Source organism: Gavia stellata, chromosome 1 (assembly GCF_030936135.1).
Source record: "Gavia stellata isolate bGavSte3 chromosome 1, bGavSte3.hap2, whole genome shotgun sequence".
Taxonomy (NCBI): domain Eukaryota; kingdom Metazoa; phylum Chordata; class Aves; order Gaviiformes; family Gaviidae; genus Gavia; species Gavia stellata.
Window position 1 is genome coordinate 67090278 of NC_082594.1, and position 22631 is coordinate 67112908.

Here is a 22631-nt window from a genome sequence, read left to right on the forward strand (position 1 = left end):
GGCGACCCCTCACCACCCCCCCCCCCCGTCCGCCCCGCGGGCAGCCCCTCGGCGGTTGCGGCGCGGGCCGGGGCAGCGCCGGCGGGCAGGTGTGCGGGGCGGCGGGCGGCGAGCGAGCGAAGTGGGGTGGCCGGCGGGGGCGGCCGTCCGGCGGGGGCGGCCGTCCGGGAGCCCGCCAGGCTGGCGACCGGCGGGCGCAGAGGTGTGCTGGGAAGTGACAGCCCGTCGGGCGAGACCCTCCCCCGCCTTTTGCCCCCGCACCCCCCGCCCCGGAGCGCGGGGAGGGGGGCGGTCCCTGCCGGCCCCTTCCCCTCCCCGCCCGAGCTGCCGTTGGGGCCGTTGGTCTCCCGCCGCCTCCCCCCGCGCCGGCTCCCTCCTCCCCTGCCCCCTCCCGCCGGGCTCGCCAGGCCCGCGCGCGCCGCCGCACATGTGCAGTTGGGCGCCTCCGCAGCAGCGCGGCGGCGGGCGGGGGGTGCTCCCGCTCCGCGCTCCGGGTCCCTGTCTGGGGGCGGCGGCGGGGGATGGAGCCGGCTCTCTCTGCCTTCGGCCGCTCAGGTGCGGGCAGCCCGGGCCGGCCTGCCGCGGGAGGAGGATGGGGAGCGGCGGGGGGATGGGATGAGGGGGCGCCGCGGGGTGCTGCCGCCGGCGGGGCGAGGAGGCTGGGGACGGGGCGGACCCCCCCCCCCCCCCCGCCGCCGCCGCCGCCGCCGGCCCCTTCCCCCGCTGCCGGCGGTGCCGCCTGGCGCGCGGGCGCGTCCCCCCTTCCTCGTGCCCCCGCCGCCTCTGAGGCGATTAGCGCGGCCCCTCGCTGCCGAGGGGAGGCGGCGCGGGGCTTAGGGCTTTGCCCGGGCGGTGAGGCCCTGGTCGGGGGGCGCGGTGGGGGAGGCGGGCGGGCGGCCGAGCGCTGGGTGCCCGAGGCGCGGTGGCGACTGCCAGTCTCTGCCTCTTGGTGCAGCCGCGGCCCGTCCGCCTGCGAGGAGGAGGAGAGGGGGGGTTGCAAGGCCCCGGGGGGAGCTGGCCCCTGAGGCCTACTTGTGCCTGCTGCTGGAAATGGGGGTGGGGAGGAGGAGGAGGCCAAGGGAGTGATCTCTTCCCCCGCCGCCTCTGCCCGCGCCCTGCTCCGGGGTGTTGCAAGGGGTGCAGCTGGACAGGGACCGGCCCAGCGTGGGCTGCCCGCTGCCCCGCCGGGATCGGGTACGTGCTGGGGGAAGGGCGCTCCTGCCAGGGGAGAGCTCACCCCCGCTGTCGGGAAAGGAGTATTTCCCACACGTGAGCGTGGGGTTGGGGGGGCCTTAGGGGAGGAATGGGGGATGACGGAAAACTTTTTCCTCTTTAAAAATGTTTTTTTTTGAAAACTAAATTGTATTTGGTGGTAGGCAATAATTTCAATTGTGAAAACTTTCCCTCCTTTCGTTTTTATAGTTGATGTTGTCTTTACTTGCTTTCTAGAAAATAGCATCATTGTGTCCTGCAGCCGTCAAGATTTTAAGAGGACTGATTTCTAGTCTTTGGTAACATGGCAAAAGATGTAAGTATATTTGTAGCACATCATATGCAGAAGGATAGCTCATAGAATGTTTTTGGTTTTGTTAACAAAAGCAAACCAGGTCATGCTTTATAATAGTTGGCATTAATGAATATATGAAACTTAATTTTATCTACATCAAGCCTAGGCTATGTTTTTCTGTAGACATAACAGCATAAAACAGCTTCACATCTGCAGCCATTTTTTCAGAGTAATTAATCTTAAGAATTCACTATGCTCATAAAAGCACTTGGGCCTTTGGCATTATGTATTCACGTTGAACGCTAAAAGAACTTGGTTTTGAATTGGATTTTAGAAAACCCAGCAAATACTGTTCAGATGACTGGGTTGTCATTGACTGCTGTTGTTAACTGGCATTGCCTTTCTTGTGTTCAAGGAGGCATTGTGTATTCTAGGGAGTGGAGATAGTTCCATCTCCATATGTGTTCACTGTTTTGTCTCTGTCTACCAAAAGATGCTAGTGTCCATAAAAAGAGGCTTTGGGGACTTTTTGTCATAGACTTCCATTACCATTGCTGTTAAGGTTAGTGGCTTTGATTCTGTGGCCTGCGTCTTGAACCATGTTTGCCCTTTACCCATTCCGGTACTTTTTTTTAAAAAAAATTAAACAGGTTCTGCATTTAAGGTGTAACTCATTGTTAATACCTAATATAATTGGGCTTTAACATTCCTTTATGGAAAATAAGACAAGATATTACTCCCTATTCAAATTAGAATATATCTCCCCTTCAAAAAAACCACAAAAAACCAACAGCATACAAGCTAAGGAAAAGTGATACAATTCAAATTCTTAAACAGGAGGTTACAATCTAATGTGGACTGTTGTAGCTTTCAAATAGCGAGTATTTCCATGAAATAGTGATTGATTTAACAAATTAATCTTGTAGAGAATTTTAGTAGTTCAGAAGCGACTGAAAAACATCTTAATGTGCAGAGAAGCAACCAGAAATACATAGTCACTCAAAGCTTGCGTGGAAGAGATAAGGGTGGTCAAGTACGTTACAGATAGCAGAGTTCAGGGAATGAAAGGCCGTATAAGCGGGAAGAAAATGAAAGAGGAATGTTAGACTAGAAGAGGAAATTGAAGCAGTTCAAAGTAACTGAGATACTAAAGTACATTTGTTTGGTGTTAGCTTTTGGGAAAGAGATCAGCTAAGTGAAGAAGTGCTAGCACCTGGCAATACGGATGAATATCCTAGAAGGTCTAGGGGAGCAGAATGTGAGTAAGACATTTAAGAATGAACCTCATTTTTGAAAGATCTAGCTTATTTAGAAAAGAGGGTAATTAAGGGAGGAGTGACATGCATGATAATAAACTTTAGAAATGGAAGAAGATGCTACAGGTAGGAAAAGAAATTGTTTTCAGTATCTTTATTACAAGAATTAGCAAGGTGGATTTGTAAAAATGAAAATCTAGGTCAGGTTTTAGGTAAAATTTTAAGTGTACTTGAGCATTGGAACAGGGTAGCTAGAAAGGGTATGAAATCTTAACTGAGGGATTGTCTAACCTGTTCTTAAAAACCTCTACACATACTTAACCCTGCCTCAGGGAAGAAAGATGAACTGCTTGCCTTTTTACAGACTATTACATACCCACCATTACATGATGTCTAAAACGTGTAGTGAATGCTGGGAAATCTTAAATTTCCCAGTCTGATTGTGGGCCCTATTGAGTTTGATTTAATGCTAGGAAATAGAGATGCTAATTGGAATAGCACTTTTTTGATTTTCAGAAGGGAAGAGAATGATTCCCATATTTTTTGTCCAAAAATCAGAGTTCTTTTCCTAGCGAAATAATGGAATTAATGATGATAGAGACAGTATCACTAAATTTCTGGGCACTGAGTCTATGAAGAGCTGCACTGCTGTAAATTTAAACATTCTGACATGGAAATACTGCTGTGATTAATGGCCTGTGGTTCTGCCATGTCACCTATCAAGTGCACTAACTGACTGTGAGATGTAGTGGTGACGAAGATGGCATAGTTGATGAGTGCCCCCACCCCTTCCTTCCCTTTTTCTCAGCAGAGCTGAGATGGCTAAACTGTGGTAAGGGCTGCGCTGCTACGATACCAAGTCTGGGCTTCAGGTGGCATTTACGTGGCCAAGCATGCCTCAGTGTGCTGCAGCCTGGGAATGCAGGCTCTGTGTGTGTCCCACTCTTACTCTGTGTTGCTGGGGCCAGGGCCTGCTCTGGTGATGGTGAAGCAAGCAGCCCTGCAGAAGAGGAAGGTGTGGAGCCAGGGCGCCACAAGATAACGTGCTCCTACTTAACCCCTCCTCCCACCTGCCGCAGGAGAGCACTTTTCCTTTTGTTTCTCACTTCCAGCTCTTCTGATACCTCTTTATAAAAACTATGATTTGAAAGGACCTGTTTGAAAAGCCAAATACTTGTAAAAGTTTGCAGACTGAGACTTTACTGGATAATTGAACAAATGGGGAGCATGATGGAGAATACTGGCAAACCCAATTAAATGTTTTTATAAAGGATTCAATAATTACAAAAGTACTGATGAGGTAAGCTGGCAAGGTGATGCTTATGAGCTATTTGGCCCAAGCCTAAATTCTGTTAACTAGTACTTTAAAATGTATCCCTCTAATGCTTTTCAGAGTGTACAATAAAGAGAAAATAAGTAGCAAAGCATTGATTTTTTTTTTTTTTTTTTTTTTTTACAAAATACTTTCATTTCCTTGGCAGTGGTCAGGAAGCTATGGGGGGGCGAAAAAGATACACTCATATGTAGTGCCTTAATTAAGAGCCTGCAGGTGGAGTTTAAGAGCCTAATCACAAGAATGTCATAGCTGGGCAAGTTGAAAAATCATAATGGAAAAAGAGAAATGCTAGCTCGTGAAGGTTGAAGTATCTGTGGGTATATTAATTTATTTTTTGAAAACTGTTATGTAAAGGGTATGGGATCTGGAATGCAATAAAAATAAAGGGGAAGAAGGGAGCAAACTCATTTTCCAGTGTGATCTGGTAATAGTAATGAGCATAGCCATTTTTGGTTTTATGTAAATGAGCATTGTGTGGAGTTGAGAAGCAATTCTAACAATCAGGCAGGTTGGCCACGGAATATCACATTTAATTGGGAAGATCTTAGTTACTAGACTGACTTTACTTTTTGTGTAATTTAAAGAAACAGTGAAAAAAAACGTGTGGACGAGAGAACCCCAATTGCAGTATCTCAAGGACTTGTGTACCTTGGGAGCGAGATCATTCTGTTGCTTGTCAGAGGCTGAATGACAAATTGAGGTCAGTAAAGTCGGGTACAGTTTGATATGTACGTTTGCACTATATGAGAAGTTTCTTGGTGTGAGACAGAGATAGTTATCACATCCAGAGAACCTCCAGAAACTCCAGCTTAGCCGGTGTTCCTCTTTCTGGTTGATCAGTGTCATTCTCTAAGACTTTGCTGAGTCTACTGTAAACTCTTCCAATGCTTGCAAATGCGGCACCTTCCAGGCAGGAGCTGGAGGAACCAAATATATGCATCGAGGTCCTCAGCTGACTTGTGGTGCTCACTGGATTCACAGGGTTAATAGTTTGGTGGGGAGCACAGTTTCCTAAGTGAAATGGTGACCAGTCCATCCTTGGCATGCTTAACTAGGCAGAGTGCAGTGTTGAAAGAAGGAGCAGGAATTAACTGTAGCAAGAAAGTAAATTCGGTAACTTAATTTTTTGTCTTCCAGCTCCCAGTATGAGATTAAGGACTACTTGCTGGCCACTTTTATATTCAGTTATATATTAGAATTACCTTTAAAATAAGTCAATAAATACTTTTTAGTATCGATGGTTAACATACCTGCCACCACTAAATTAACAGTTTCTTTAGTGCTGCTGAAGATCCAGCTTGGTTCTCCTCTCAGTTACTTCTGTTGCACATGAACTGCTGAGGCCTCCCAGGCAGCCATAAAGAAAGAGAATCTTGTGGCTCTTTTCTTTTAAGACCCACGGTTAAATAGAAGAGAAGCAGGAACTGGGTATATTAGAGGGGATAGTCTAATGTATGGTGTTGCAGCGAGTACTGAGGACAAGAGGGCTAGACAAAAGGAATGAGTAAGATTCCTTCTGATCTCAAAAATCAATTATATCAAATATATCAAAATACATGAAAAACATAAATGAAATACTCTATATAGTAGCAGTTGCTTATGATTGTTTCAGTTGTTCACCATTATTGCATGGACTGTTTCCAGTTATTAAAAAAATAGTAATTGTTCATGAAGAACATGCAGTTGAAAACTAATTTGGTGTTTCATAAACTTTTAAACTGACACACCACTGTTAGCTTTCAGAATTTCTCACAGACTAAAATATCTTTCTTCAGAGCTGTTTGTCTGGAAAGCTCATGCATTGTACTGTTTCATAGGTTGCCGACAGTGGCATTGGCTTTGGAACCAGTGGTTCTAAAGTTAGATTTTTACTTTTTTTATTATGTTTTATTCTACTGTCATCTTTTGCTTGAATTACTTTATGAGGGATTTTTCTCTTGATCTCTAGCGTGCATAAAACTTACTGTATCTCTTTAGTATTTCATTGTGCTTTTATTAATCCCATTGAGTAGTAGCTATGGCCCATGTATCTAACTTGGCAAAGGAAGCCTTGTGCACATGTGTAAATCTGAGGACACCATGTAAGAAGTTCTGCCTGCACAAAGCTCAACACCTGATCTAACATTACTGTTTGAGAGATATAGGGATTAAGGTTGATGCTTTATTTTAATTGAGTATTCAGAATACATTCAGGTATGTAGTTTAATCCAATGCATTTATTTCACAGTATTACTTAATAAATATTTTGCTCAAAGAACATTTAAAAAAAAAACCCACAGCAAACTAATTTCTTACAGCAACTTTACTGGATAGGTCAATAGGTCTGCTAGGTTTGGGGAAAGAAGTAGATCTGTGCTTCTGTATAGTAATTTTGCTGGAACACCACAGAAGTTGTACTTTTTAATAGCTTTTATGTGGTGCTTCTACATCAATCTTGAGCAAGTCTTTGTGGTCTGAAAAGGTTACATTTGGGGTGAATTAAAAGAGCCTAATGGAGGTAGGAAAAAGGTATATTTTGGATCTCTTTTACATGATGCACTTTCAATGTCTAGAAAGTATTGAAAAGTTCAAAACATTTTTCAGACTTTCTTTTAAATATCAGCATGTGTTTCTCCTTTTACGTTTATTTTTGGTTATGTACTGCGAATTTCAGTGAGGCAGACTGGAGAAATTAAATCTTTAGGAGATCTCAAGTGGTTCATGCACCTTTTTTGATATCATTTTAGTTCAGCAACTTCTCAGTAGCTTGATCTATTTCTCTTTGCCTTCAGTGAGTTCCAACCTGTTCAGAAGTTTGCAAACTGAAGATCAAATAATACTATGAAATTAGGTCTTCTAAAAAGGCATCTCAGCCTGGGATTTCAAGTGTTGTTAACATTTTTTTAAATATGCTTTTTAGAAGAAGGCAGAATTAAAATGGTATTTAAGCGCTCCTTTTTACATGGCAAATACACAATAAGAGTTCCCTTTTTTTCCCTATGTTGGTTTGTATTTGTAAGGCAGAAAATAGCAAATCAGAAGTTGCCTGTCACCTTGCCAATTTATTTGTGTAAATAAAGAATTTTCCTGTAGCCTTCAAGTGTTTAACTTCTTCATTAATTGTGTGTATCAGTTAATGGTAGTGTCTTTATATAGATACATATTTGTAGTATTACTGAGTAAATACAGTGTGCTGACAACACGCTAAACAAAAATGCAAGTTTTAAAAGTTAAGTTACACTAGGGATCACTTATTTTAGTGTTTGTATTTGCTTGTGTTTGTATTTGCTTGCCTGGATATCACTTAATGGAGATTTATTGTGGCTAATTAGAAGTGGGAGGAAAAATGGGCCAATCTTTGCTAAACGTTCTCTATGTTGAAGTGGTTCTCAGATGGTGGACAACTTGATTTTACAGGTTGACAGTGGTCCATATCCCCAAAAATGCTGCTGGCTACTTGTCTTGTGTTGCGTTACATTACATTTGCGAAGTGTCCTAGTATTACATTAATGGTTACACAGACTTGCTTGAAAATAATGTTGTGGGCTGTTGTAGCCTTACAATACAATTTGGTGAGGCAAATGGTTTTGGAATGAGTCCTGTTTAATGTTACTTGTTGATTTCTGCTGTGGTTCAGATGCTGTTGAACAAACTGCTCTTAAGATTTGATTTTAGCTGGAAAAGCAAAAGCGTATTTAGGTCAAATCTAGAACGGCACCAGGAGCTAGCTGTGGAAGTGGCTGCTGCTGCTACCTCTCTGCATATGAGTATTTAGTCCAGCAGGACACAAATAATGATTTTATTTTCTGATTAGTTCATGTGGTAGAAGTGGCAAACCAGTGCTTTGGTCCTGTTTGCTCTAGAAATCTCGTATTCAATTTTGCTTCATTTGTACAGTTTCGCAGCTAGTTTTGCAAGGGTTGTATCACTTGGGCAATTGAATTATTGTAAGAAACAACCCAGTATAATGATTTTAACTCCTGTGGTATTTTTGATCTGTGTAGTTGCTTAGACTGGACAACTGTTTGGCTCATCTTCAAAATGAATTCTTCATCTATGATTCTGTGATTTAATTTTTTGTTGAATTCTAGATGTGTTGCTCTGTTTAGAAAAAACAGCCAAGAAAGCTAATGGTCTTGACATATTCAGCAATAAGGAGGTCTCAGGTGTCATTCTGTATATATTCATATTCAGTGTCCAGTATATGTGCAGTATCAGTGGAGCCTACAGACCAAAGATTGACAATGCTTAACTGAGCTACTAACCTGTATTTGGTTTTTATCTTCACAATTCTGTGTGATCCAGATCTTTACCATCTAGTGCTTTGACTGTGCCTTGCTAGTTAAGGTGCTAGTAATTAATTTACTTTTTGGAAAGCTCATTTCTATGGTATAGCTCATAGCTGAGTGGTTGACAAACACATTAGTCTTGAAGATGCTGCCATGAGCTGTGGATGTGGTATGATCTCTGTTCCAGAAGGCGGCTACTGAGACACAGTAACATAACAGATCTGAGAATTTTGCAGGATCAGACTCCTATAGCTTGACTTTAAAAGCTCTTTTATATTAATTTATACAGTAAGGAATAGTTCTCACTGACTTCATTTGCAAAATGAAATTCAAATGTTTTAAGTTTAAGAACTTTCCTTTCCTTCCTGCAATCCTCTACTTCATATCTTAATTGCCTTTTAATTTTTGCGAAAAATGAATAGGATGTCCCATAAAAATAGTCTCCTGCAGTTACATGACGATTCATTCCCAGAGCGTGTTTGCTCTGGTACCTGAATGAGATGAGAATCCAATGGGAAAAATAATACATTATCATCTTGTTAGAAATGACATTTGCGTACGGATAGGGGTGAAAGAAGAATGAAGGTTGTTAAGCAGTGTTATTTCTGATTATAAGCTTTTCTCCACTTCACGCTAATTTTCTGTTGTGTGTGTTTGTTACTTCCTGATATTAAAATAAGGCAAACATAAAACCCCCCTATATTGTCAGTGAAGTGGCACATAGTAAAATTGCATGGCATAGGGCCTTTATTTTTATTGCCTACTCTTTAAGTAGTAAAATGACTAGGGATTGTCATTCTGTGTGGATCAAGTTAGGTGTGGTTTGCACAAGATGTGTGGTCGTTTACTAGCAGGCTTTGCAAATGTGTGTGGACAGCAGAGGCATTCTCCTGATGCCTTTGACAAGCTCTGGGAGGAAGTGTGCTCTAACGGGAATACTTTTCCTTCCCAGTTTCTCCATTTTCTGGTTCTGTCTTTGCTACTTCTTTCCTGATTTATTTTGAACTTCTCAGTCTGAGTCCTAGCTTATTTATCCTTTCAGTCATAGTTTAGAATAGATTGTACTTGTCTTCCCAGTTCCCATGTTCTTCCCTTCTCCTCACAGGGTCTGATCTCCTTGTTCTGTTAAAGCTCTCTTTTAGGTTCTCATCAGTTCTATTGCCTGTACTTTTTCAGTGACTCCCAGTTTCTTTTCCTCAACTCTTAATCTGCCATCTTCCGTCTGACTTTCCAGCTCACTTTCTGCCTCTTTCCCAGCCAGTCCCAAAGTTGTCTGTTTTTCTGTCTGTCCCATTCTGACTCTGGTTCTTTAACTATTGTTGTGTATTTGGCACGTATATCTCCTGTTCCGTTGTCAAACCCTGTGTCAAACCAAACTGAGTCCTGTGCCTCAGTCTAGTGGGCTTAATCTCCTGTTAGCAACTGAAAAATTCTATTTTGAGAAATACCTTTTGGCAAATACCTCTGTTTCCATTTATCTCTACCCTTTTTGCTCTTCTTTCAGCTCTTTCTCAGGCAATATACTTAAAATGGGCTTGTTACCTAGAAGCAAGATAGAGGTATTTCTGTGGCACAAAAGCACCCTTCTGTTCCCCATATTTACTTGTCTCACAGTAGTGGGGGGACCTTCCTCTCCTGATAGACATAGCATGTGTACTTGTTCAGTCTCATTTTAGTCAAACTTCTTGGTCATGCTTCTATAGATTCCTTGTCCTTCAGTTCAAATTCAGCTTGAATCTTTTCTGTTTAGTTTAAAGTGAATTAGTGAATATTTTTATGCCAATTTTTATTAAGAAATTGAGTTGTAAGTCTGGAAAGCTGTGGAAGGAATGATACTTTTGTTGTAAGGGTGTTGAGTTCCTAGTGTGTAACTTCAGAGACCACAAATACTAGCTTGTTAGTAAGATACTAAATTATTCTATTATAGTCTGCCCTAAGGGGTTTTTTTAGTAAGTGAAATTATCTGTATTTTTAGCAAATTTTGTTTCAGATTAACTTTAGTCCCAACAAAAAGGTATTTCCCAATTTACTGACTTTAGGTTGAGGGCATTTGTAGTGCTTTTCAGCTTTTACTTGTAAACAAAGCAAAAATAGACTTCCCAGTCCTTATGACTGCTGATGATCTCATAGCAGGCCAAAGCTAACTTCAGTTGCATTTTGGTATGTTTAGCGTGGCATTTGATTTCTTTTCCTTAGGAATTCTGAATGATGCGTTGAGACAAAGCCTAGGTGATCGTTGGGGTCTCCATTCTAGCATAGCTTCCACAGTTAAAATTACCAGATTTACTAATTTGTCCAATGGTCTTTAACCTTCATTTTTTTAAAATATTGTTGATTTTGTTGTAATGTGAAAAGGATAAAGGGTGTATCTGTCTCTGTTGCCCGTTTAGGATACTAGGAGTTTCTTTATGTAGCCATAGAGAAGTATACATAGCCAACATGTCTCTTTGAAGAGGAAAGCAATGCTAAATTGTGGAGTTGCACACACTTAATAAGCTTTCAGAATCGAGTATTAAGAGCATAATATTTCAAACAGCCCTGGCGTTATCATCAAGGGAAGTAACGCATCTTGAAATTGAGAATCATGAGAATATAAGAAGAAAATGTGGGATATGAAAAAAAATTACATTATCAGGTGAAAAAAAAAGAAAAATCAGAATACCTTGTTACAAGTAGCTTGATAAGGCTTGAAAACTACATGCGTTTTCCCATTAGAAAATAGAATTTCCTTGATGTCTAAACACTCCTTGGCAGAAGGTTACTTTTTCATTGTGGAAAGTCAGATACTTCTTGCCAGTGTGGTTTTTTTGTTGGGTTGTTTTTGGGTTGGGTTTTTTTCATTGTGAATCTGTGACTATGATATAACTAATGGGAGCTATGGTCACATTTTCCTCGATTTTCTTTCTTTTGGGCGCTGCACTATGCTAGATCGGTTATGGAGGAGTAATCCTGGTCTCTCCTCCAAAGTAACCTCGCTCGAAAAATAGAGGGAATTTCTTCAAAATAAACACTGAGAGATTTTTTTGCCTAGTTTTTCCATTTTAGAACAAGGACACCAGAATTTCATATGGAATAGAAGTTTTGCTTTTCAATTTTCTCTCACCAAAAGCTTGTGTCTGTGACTGAGGAGACTCAAAACTAGGGATAAGTTTTGATAACCTTAGAATTAAATAGTGTATGCAGAAGTGTGAAGAGCATACTGAGGCTGGAGTAACAGAATTTTCACTAGAAGTTGGTTTTCATTATGAATAATAGCAGCTGGGGGTGCTATTTGCTGTGGGATTTGGTAGTATTCTTTCCATATAGTTTCTTGGAGTCTTTCCTAGGCATACTCTTATGAATGAGTTGAATATTTACCAGCCATTTTAACTGCTAGAGCTGAACCTTTAGTAAGGCACTGGTGTGGAAAGGTGGTGGAACTGTAACTGCTGTACTCTTCATCAGTGTCGTGGTTCCTGATGGGATTCTTCTTGTTGTTCAGTGATTGCTATTCTCTCATTTTTTGCAAACTGTATTCTCATATTGATTAAATGCAGTGTTTTTTTCCCAAATGTTCTCCAGTTTGTCAGTGACTTGCGTAATTTCAGTCACACAAAAGCATGGTCCAGGGCTTGTAGCACTAACTTGACCCTTTGTTAATGCTAGGTTAGATTATGGTTTTTGGAGTTGCATATTGTTTTGGGTAATATTTTTGACTGTGTGTTTTAATTATGTAGAATAAAACTTGAAGCTTATGAGATTATTTGATACTGCAGTATGGTGGTTGATTGAATGCTTAAGGATAAAATGAATTAATAGAAATGGTTATATTGGAGACCATTCTAGTTTAAAAAAAACAGAAATAGGAAGGAACCAATAAATAATTGATTACTGAATTGCCTAAGTTGCTAATTACGGAAATAACGGTTTGCATTTAATACTTGAATTTGCTGAATATGACAGTTTAAATAATTTGGTTTTGGATTATCAGTGTAACTGATATGAACTCAATGCAACTTTGCATATTAAACTGATGAATGGATTTAACAATTCAAAATTATTAAATTTGTGTGCTTCTAAAATGAAAGACATTACAGATTAAAACAGACATTTGCTTGGTGGTCCACTGATCACAAACTCAATGTATTAAATGTCTTTCCAGTTTTACTGATATCTTTTTGATTCTCATGGAAAAGAGAATTTACAGGAATCCTTAAGTACAAGCTTCTTATTACTGCTGTTGAATAGAAACTGCAGTACTGCATTTAAAGAAATTATGACAATGAGACTGCACTTCCTGTGTGGTTTAACACTCTTGTTGTGAAATTGAGGTAGAATGGGAGTATAACGTAACACTTACCCAAAAATTCATCTTCATATAGCACATTGGGTTCCAGTGTTCTGGAATGTCACATTGATTGCCATGAAGAGTAGCTCTAGTAACATCTGTATAGCTCTAATAACATCTTTGTGCATGATAATGATTTCATGTTGATGAGTATACCTTCTTTCTTTGAAGGTGTCTGATACAGTCTGTTGCCCTTCTGAATTACGTAGTAAGTGTGATGAAGAGTTAGGCTTACAAAAAGCTCTGGTGCCTGGAAATAGGGCAGTGGAACTGTCATTTGTTGAAGTGGACCTTTGAATCCCTGCTGTGGGCAAGATGGAGAACAGGCAGCATTTGTGTACTGGAAAGTTGTTGCAGTCTCCTTAAAACAATGCTATTTCCTTAGTTTTAGGGGGGAAATTAGGAGAATGGAGGACAGAACTGCCAAAAGGCTCTTAATTATACCCATCGGTTCCACTGCCTCTTCACTTACGTTTTCTTTGTGCCACCAGGTCCTCATTGCTGCCGTGCCATTACAGGCCACTGCTTTTTATGCTTCCTTTAGCAAAATTTCTCGTCTGCTGACTTCCCAGGCTGTGCCCAATGCTCAGTCATCTTCTTTTCCCCCCTCAATTTTCACTGAGGAGAGAAAGTTACCCGTTTTGTAAAGTTTTCCCCATCTTTCTTAAGAAAACCCTGCTGTCATACACCTGGATAATAACAGCACCACAGCATCCTCTAGTGGCTCACTTGGTTTGCTGAACTTCTGGCAGATCGTAAGTAGGGCTCCTCAGGTAGACTTCTAAGGGAAAAGCTTTGCAGCTGACTGACAGCAAACCACTTAATTGTCTCTTGAAGATCGGCAGCAGACTGCAAATACCAGCTATGCACAAAATGCAGCTAGGGACTTTTCAGCCTCTGCAATACCACATGCTAAATTATGGTTAAGTACAAGTATTGACTTTCTTGCTGTTCTTTCTAAATGGAAGCAGTCTGTGTGTCCTGTGTTCCTTATTTTTTCAGAACTGTTTTGTCTGGAGATACTAAGGAATTACTGCATCAAGTGTTTTCTATCCAAAAATTAATAGTATTTTTAAAAATAACTTCTACTGTGAGCTTTCTCAAAGGATGGTTATTACTTTATAAACTTGTATATCATCCTATAGCTCTTTCACTTAAGAGGTTTATAGTCTGATCTTTAAAAAAAATAATTGAAAAGCTCAAGGTATTTCTTCTTAATGCCTATTTTTTCTGATTAAAATGGCTTAAGGCACTCTCTACCACCTCTACTGTTTTTGCTATAACGTTAACTTCTGTGGTAGGTAAATAGTAGCTACACAGAGAAGGGTGTAGTTGCAGCTGTCAGTGGTCCTAATTAGAAGGATGTTCAGCTATCTGTTAAAACAGTGCATGTACACTCTAAGACCTTAGTTAGGACACAAAATAGCAAAGTAGGTGTAAACTGATTTTCTTCTTGCTTTTCAAGAATATGGTATTTATAAAATCAAGATTTAAAAATTTGGCAAATACTATGCCACAAACAGTGCCATTGCATAGTGGCAGATTTGTGACAAAATGTGAGTGGTAACAGCAGAGAATTCTGGTATGATATCTGTCATCTTTAACAATAAAAGGCTATCTGTGTTTGTAAATTTAATAAAAGTTACTTTCTTTAACAGGCTGGACTAATTGAAGCCAATGGAGAGCTTAAGGTGTTTATAGACCAAAACCTAAGTCCTGGAAAAGGTAAGAACACAATTTTTTAGTAAGACTCTCCATTTCTTGATTTTTAGTTGTGTGCTTATTACTGGCTTTAAACTGTTTTCTTAGCATACTTTTTGTAAAGCTTTTCTTAAGTTACATCTTATATAATCAGCAAGCAAATTGTAGATTTTCTGTCGTTTATAATTGTCTTTAAACTGCGTGTGAAGTTCAGTGGTGGTTTGTCATCGCATATGTGAGCTTCTTGTTAGTGTAGTTTGTGTTTAAGTATAAAGGCCAGGATGGTCTAAAGCATCTTTTGTATGTTTTAGCAAATGGGAAAAATGCTGGAGTGTAGAAGTTTAAAATGGGTTATGACAGTTTTTATGATAGTGCATCCACACTAGTGCAAGCCTATCTGAAAAAATATTTTGAACAGAACTGTTTTGGACTTGCAGATAATGGCTGTGCATGTATGATAGTGTAATGTAGTCAAGCAATTTAATAGAACACAGGCTATAAACTTGAATTCAATATGTAAGCTCAAAAACTAAGAGTATCTAAACATTTGGGAGGTTATGAGCTGCACTACACAATTAGCATAGTTGGGGGAAAAAACAGAAGCACCACTGAGTTCCAGTTGCCTGCAGTTCTGGACAGCTATGTCATATAACCTCTTCTGTAAACTGATTATGCTATATGTGAAGTTTAGATTTTTGTCCCCTGTATTCTTATGGGAAGGCTGTTACCATAGTGAGACTGTAGAACTATTCTCTGATTTCCAGTTAAGTATATTCTTGCCAGTTTATGCATTTTGCTGGTGGCAGTGTTATTTTTCAGCTTAATAGTTTTCTCCAGTATGTTTACCTACTCTTTATAGATAACAATTGGGTATCTTAACAGTCTTTAGTTTGACAGGCAAACTAGCCACTGTTCCTTAGATTCCTCATCAGATGAGCTCTTTGTCCTCTGTATTTTCCTTACCATCATTCTTCGAGCGTGTTTGATTGCTTTCGTCAACTTTCTTGAACGCAAGTGACCAAAATAGTGTATAGGACTCCAAGTGAAGTGTCAGTCATATTTGTATGGAGCTATCAGTAATTTTTCTATGCAAAGTCATATTTGAGTCACAGGCATCTCACAACAGATTTTGGTGAAATGGCCATTTTCCTTTGTTATTGCTTCCAAATGAGGATAGTCTGGTTTGTTCTTGTGTGTGACAGATGGTGTGCTTTGATAGGCTGTACTAAGTAGGATGAAATTTATTAGGACAGAGTCACCTACTTCTTCTTGTCTGATACTCTCATAAACCTCACTGTTGACAAATCTATTGATTTTTTTGCATTGTTGGATTATGCTAGTACTGTCAGATTAACCTGTAGTCCAGTTCAGGTGAACTCCAGTAGTATTATTGCTCTAGCTTTTTATGTACCATTTCAAGAAATCCATTTAAGCATTTATTTTCACAACCTGCAGAACTTCTAATTTCTGTCACCACTAGCTAACAGTTTTTCTAGGTACATCAGGTATTTTACTGGAATCTCACTAGTCTCTCTCTTTGACATTCCCCTGTCTGAAATACACATTGCTTTACAAAAGGGGGCTGTCTGAGTAATTGCTGTGATCTACTTTTGGTGGAGAAGGCACTAAGGGTTTACTAACTGACACTGAACTGGTCCATGTGTATATTTTTAAACACAGTCACACACCCCTGAACAAAAAAAGTGTACAGGTAGATACCTGATCCTTAATATCTGTACCATTTTCCCTACCCCTATGGGCAGTAAAACTGATGGGTTTTGTCAGGGTGGAGGCTTATGGGGACATTTTATGTCCATGTAGGTGTCTGTGTCTAGACTCTGTTACAGTCAGTGGAGAACTAGTCAAAACAGACAGTACAGTCTAGACAGCAAGAATTGGAAATGTGCATCTTCCATTATTACGTAGCTCTTAAAGCAGAACTGGGCAAAACAGAGGTCATTTAATTGCTTGTAGAATTTCTAAAATAAATTCAAGTGCTTAAATAGTTTATTACAGGCTTGCAGCTCCTCCGGTTTGAGAGTTGAGCTCTAGTCTGAATGTATACCACCATGAATAATACAAGCAAACTAAGCTATCCTCAGTTAATTTCTGCACCTCATTGCTTTTAGGGGAGTTTTGTTAAGTTAATGGACAACAGCTAATTCTTAATATTGAGAAGAAACAACTGTTTCTCTTGGCTTGATCGTTCTGTGTTTCTTGCCTCTAACTTGTCTGTATTTTATATGCAGGCTCTGTAGTCTTAATCAGAACTTAAAATAGCAAATATTTTGTCAGTAAAGTATTCAGATATGTATCAAAATGTATTCACTAAAGTAGTACTTGTTTCCCATTGTCACTTTTTCATAGTTTTTAGGTTTTTTGTGTAGTCTTTAAATGTTGGAATTTTAAATGTAACTACTATGCACAAAAGTACCATGTGCTTTCTAAAAGTAGCTGTCTATATTACATGCCGTTACATCAAAAAGTCCAGTCCTTTGCTGTCTTGCTAAGTTTTTGCAAAATTTATCTTAATTTCACAATGAAGAGGATTCAATCCACAGCAATAGATAAAAAACAGAGTAAGCTCTGCATAGGGTAGCAGAAGCGTATCTGGTGTACTTCTTACAATGAATTGAAGGAGGTCAGGAAACAATGTTCCTATTCTTCTCTGGTGGTCATTATTAAAAGGGGGGGGGTTTCTTTTTTTTTTCCTTCCCCTTTGGATTTGTATTTCTTCAAAGGAAGGAGTCTTTTCTGGAAATTGGAAGTCAGTCACAAGGAGAGTTTGAGAATACATTGCATTATTGATATGGGATCAAATCTCCCTACTGTGTCAGATAAGTGGTTTGTGTAGCCCAGTCTGCTGCCCCCAACAACAATAATAGGGCAGGCTTTTCAGGGAGAAAGCAGGAGCCTGGCTATTTTTTGAAGTTCATTCTCCTTATGCTCTTGCAGCACTCACGGTCATTGGATTAGTAATACCAGAGGGTGCATTCCAGCATCTTTTCAGAAAAGTCCAACTTTGAGAGACTCAGCAAATGAAGACTGCAACCTCAGCAAGAAACTTAGAATTTGCTTCAGTTTCCACATGTTGCCAGCCAGATGTGAAAGGAGGAGGAGCTCAGGTGTCAGAGGAGTAAAGGTTTTAGGGGGGTGGTAGAGGACAAAAAATTACTGTCTGCTGGGTTGTAAGGATATGCTTGCAAAAACATGGTTTGGGAGAAAGAGAGCAGAATATTTTTCTTTAACTGATTCTGTAACACTTCATTGCAGGTCTATAAGGTGAGTATGGAACTAAGTGGTATGTAGATGAATCAACTATGAAAGATAAGCAAAGGTTGACTTTTCTGGCCAAAACAGGTTATTATGCAGCAGTTCTTACAGCCTGAACAGCTTTGCTGCAATGCTTTCAGAATACCCTGTGAATGGACTTCTGCAAATTTTTAATCTGCACTGGCAGAAATCTGGGAACTGTGAATAGGTTATTTTTAGACTGAGTTTTGTTAGGCTATGTAGCTGTTGTTTCTTAGATGAATGATGAAAAGGGGACATCGCTCATCTTGCTCAGTAGTTATGCTGAACAGTTATGCTGAACAACCTCTTGTATAAAAAGTCCTAAAGCTGTAGAATCTGGGAGAGAGAGGATACGTTAGGGAATTATCTCTGTAGGCAAGTCCTATCCTTACATTCATTCCCTGGTTATCCACTAATATCCACTGTCAGAAACAGGTTACTAACCTAGACAGCCTTTTTACTTCAGCTAGTGGGGACATGCTTCAGTCTAATTAATTTTGGAGAGACTGGTCTCAACCATGAACTCCAGATTAGGATTTTTGTTTTAGAGCAGAGACTGACTTTATTTATTTTAAGAGGAGAAAATAGTTAAAAAAAAAATTGTTTAGTTTATAATGCGTGTAATTTTGAATAAATTGGTCATGGACATAAAATACCATTCTAGAAAATGCTCTAAAAATGTCTTTATTTGAAAACATCTTTAGTGTGGGATAAGAAGTATCAGTCTATATGTGGTAGAAATGAGCTGGAGGCTTGTGCCTTCTCCAGTGCTTGTGCAACGTCCAGAAGAGGTTGGGTGTAAATTCACCTGTGCTTTCTGATACCCCTGTGTATTTCCATTACTGGAGTGTAACACCCTATTTAGCCCTGAAAAAACAGTGTTTCATGGAGCTGCTCGAGCAAGGTGCAAGTTTTCCCTTGTATTAGGATGACACCGTTAGCTCTGCTCACTGGAGGAAGATCTTCTCTCTGCCTACTTCTGTTCCTTTGCCACGGAGAATTTAGTCTAGAAGGCTAATTCTTAAAGTTGTATCTTGGGAAGGTATCAGTTATATCAGCCTCTGTTTGATCTAAGGCCGTATTGATTCCCAGATCTTATAAAGGTTTCAGAAAATGTACCATGTAATTAGTTTTCCTTGTTGATGCAAATGCATATGTTTGGGATAAATTTGTTTACTATTTGAGTATTTACCAGTCCTTGGATGAGGAAACTTAGGTAATGAGGGTTTTCAGTATGTTTGGCTCCAGGGCGGTGCTGTTGGAAGGCTCTAACTTCTCCTGGAAGGACATGAGGAGTGACATTTAATCTTAGTGCAACTTTCCTCTTAAGTGCAAGGTCTTTAGAGTTTATAGCCTGGTAGGATTTAAATGGCACAAATGCCCAGATTTGGTCTGGAGTGATTTGGTTTGGTACAAGTATGATGGTGAAAGGTTTGGTAACCAGGAAGGTGCTATAACCCTGTTCAGGACAGAAGGAGCAATGTAATGTGCAGAGAGTGTCTGAGAAGGGAGGATTTTTGTTTCAGGGTATCCTGAACAATGCCAGGTGCTTTTAAAATGTAGCTTTGCTAGCAAGTGTTTAGTGAGTTAACATGCTCAGCAAAACATAGCTGTATATCCAGATGTTCTCTCACTGATGAACTCTAATAAAGCCACTTCGTTTTATATCTGCTGCTTGTCCTTGTGCTGTTGTATTTACTGTCAGCTTCGATTGTGACATTGTGGAGGAATGCTAAATCCCACTGGAAGCAGTTGCAAGTTTCCTTGGCTCATTCCAAAATACCCAATTGCATTTTTTTCCCTAAAGCCTCAGTTGCTGAGAATATTACTACACAGGGCCCTTTCCTTTGCTTGTTACCCTATATGCAGGAATGGGTTTTGTAGAAATTGTGCCTAAATGAAACCCAGTAAAAGCTCAAATGATAATCAGAAGCAATGTTTATAAAAATTTCATAGGTTAGGTGAAGAAAGGCTGTAAGGGCACTCAAATTGTGATTTATAGCTCTATCCGTTTTCTGGCAATAATAAAAAGGATTCTGGGGGTGCTGGTTGACAGCAGGCTCAGTATGAGTCAGCAGTGTGCCCTGGCAGCCAAGAGGGCAAACCGCATCCTGGGGTGCATTAAATTCGGCATAACCAGCTGGTCAAAAGAGGTGATTATCGTGCTGTATTCAGCACTGGTGCAGCCTCACCTTGAGTACTGTGTGCAGTTCTGGGCCCCACAGTTTAAGAAGGATGTGAAGGTCCTTGAAGGTGTCCAGAGGAGGGCAACAAAGCTGGTGAAAGGGCTGGAAGGCATGTCCTATGAGGAGTGGCTAAGTCTAGCTTGGAGAAGAGGAGGCTGAGGCGCAACCTCATTGCTCTCTGCAGCCTCCTGAGGAGGGGAAGTGGAGAGGGAGGTGCTGAGCTCTTCTCCCAGGTATCCAGTGATAGGATGCAAGGGAATGGTTCAGAGCTGCGCCAGGGGAGGTTCCGAATGGATATTAGTAAGCATTTCTTTACTGAGAGAGTGGTCAACCACTGGAACAATCTTCCTTAGAGAGGTGGTTGATGCCCCAAGCCTGTCAGTGTTTAAGAGCCATTTGAACAATGCCCTTAACATGCTGTAACTTGGTCAGCCCTGAACTGGTCAGGCAGTTGGACTAGATGATCATTGTAGGTCCCTTCCAACTGAAAATACTATATTCTATTCTAAATTCCTTTATCCAAAACAGAATAAGAGAGTGGTTTAATTGTAGAGTAAAATTCCACAGTGACCTGATTGTAATTGTTTGCTTCTTGCATATGTTAGTTACAAGGCAAGGATAATATCATTTTGCTATTTTAATTGTTATTTTAGTTTGTTTCCATTCTGGGATTTTTTGTTTTTTTAAATAATGATTTTTTGTTGATTCCTGGCTTTGTTTTGGATATCCACCTGGCTAATTGCTTAAACCTGAAATTGCTAAAATACGCCCTGTACATGGACTTTGAGTGATAATTAGAATTCATTTTGAGGGTTAGAAAATACATATGGGTTGGAAGGATGGAAAGAATTTTTAATAGGTGCTGAACCAGTAAAACTTCCTTACGAGTTTGTGTCTTCTAAAAGTTACTTGGCAATGGATTTTAGAGACGTAGAAATTTTGCTGTTCTGGGAGGTTGCATTTTGAAGAAAACTGCTACATTCTGGTCCTTGCTATATTCAGATTAGTGTTGATGTTTAAGTATTAAATAGAACACCGTTCAATTCTAATCCTGCCCCTTGCTTGTGAAGAAATTTGAGTGTTTCAGATGAGTGCAAGGGAGAAGAAAGCCAATGGTATTTAATGTTGTATTGAAATTAAAGCTCTTAAATTAATTTTTAAAATTATTCAGAAAGAAAATTTGGATCTTCTGTCATGCCAGTAGGTGGCATTATTGGTATGTAACCAGAAAATACTTGTAAAAGCTGTCTTTATCTCCTTTCACCTCTTAGACTTTAAAATAAGGTTTCACATTTTATGGGCATAAAGAACTTCAGTTTTATTTTAATTTCAGATTTGGTAATTGAAAAAATTGAAGTCACATGTAAATTTTTAAGGTGTATTTAGACTCTTATATTTCAACACTGCCTAACTGTAAGATTGTCTTGTTCTTTTTATTTCTATGACAAGAAACTTTTGCAGTGTAATGTTATTGTTAGTTTTATTTGCAAGATCAAAGTCTCCTTGATTTTTGGCAGTGACTGGAATTGTTCCTCTGGAACAGAAGTAGAGATCTATTTCAGAGCCTGTGATTCATGCTTTAGCAAACAGATATATGCCTCGACATTGGTTATAAAATGCCTGTGTATTGTTGCAGCTGAGGTAAATCCAAACAATTACTATCTGAAGTCAAGCTCAGGAAATAAAACTGTTGCTGCAAATAGGAATGATATTTTGAAAAGTCTAAAAAGACTTTTTAAAAGTCTAGAGGTAGACCACACAGCTTATTTCAACACAGGCTTGGAAAGACTGGTTTGTAATAGCTAAAGTATTACTAGTTGTATCTAAGGATGATATAAATCACCTAAAAGTCTGAATTGATGTAAGAAATTACTGAAGAACTTAGTACTACTACACACTGGGGAAGATCGATGTCTTTGTAAAAGTGCTCAGAATTGCTGTATAAGCATATTTGTTGTCTTAACAGGATGGTGTGACTTGTTCAATAAGCAGAGGTATTTTTACTTGACTTGGCACACAACTAGAGGCAATCATCTGTGTGTTGTCAAAGCTTATGGTAGGTTGATACCCTCAAAGAGAGTTCAGTGTTTTCTGAAAATTAGCGTATAACTAACTAATCATAAAATATCTATGGTGTTTGCAAGAGAGACATTAAAAACTGCAGCTTCACAGGAGTGACATCTGAGGAATCAACTCCTAGGATATGATTGTCACCTCTGTTGTCTTTCCCAGATCTTCTAAGTACACCCTTTATACATATTCTCTCTCTATATATATGTAATCTAATAATCTAAAACTAGTCAAGTTGATGCTTTTGTGGTAAGGAATGATTTTTTTTGAAGGTGATGTAGACTGGATAAAAGGCACCTTAAATGGCACCTTTAAACTAATGTTTTTATCCTAGCTGTGTCTTCAAGACTCCTCTCGCACTTGGAAGAAAGCAACGGTTCAGGCTCAGTGATTTAGGGTAGATTTTATAAAGCAAAATGCATAGAAAATACTGTTAACAGTCCTTGAGGGAATTGCTTGCTATTTGATTTCCATTTCACCTGCATCTAGTGTTGGGGATGAATGAAATTGTTAAGCATTGTGTTGGTCACTGTATTGAGACGGGTTAATGGCTTTGAGATTTTAGTTCACTGTTTCTTGCTGTCATGATGCTTTGAGGTAGAGAAGAAGGTGGAAGCCTGCCCTGTAATTCATACAGAAAACTTTTCTTGTTATGATGATATACCTTGTTGTTCCAGGATGTTGCT

At 39.9% G+C, this 22631-nt stretch overlaps 1 protein-coding gene across 3 annotated transcripts in view; it reads left to right on the forward strand.

Moving 5' to 3' along the window:
• Positions 1-487: 487 nt before the first annotated feature.
• The window catches only part of TFDP1 (transcription factor Dp-1), a 45908-nt gene continuing 23764 nt past the window's right edge, over positions 488-22631 (forward strand). For 2 of the 3 annotated variants that reach the window (XM_059835551.1, XM_059835567.1), the window contains exons 1-3: positions 488-555; positions 1450-1528; positions 14353-14419. In XM_059835551.1, the coding sequence (XP_059691534.1) occupies positions 1517-1528; positions 14353-14419 (79 nt within the window). In that variant the 5' untranslated portion in view covers positions 488-555; positions 1450-1516. Of the gene's footprint in view, positions 556-1180; positions 1195-1449; positions 1529-14352; positions 14420-22631 lie in introns of those variants that run through there. The other variant, XM_059835559.1, reaches the window with a different exon arrangement.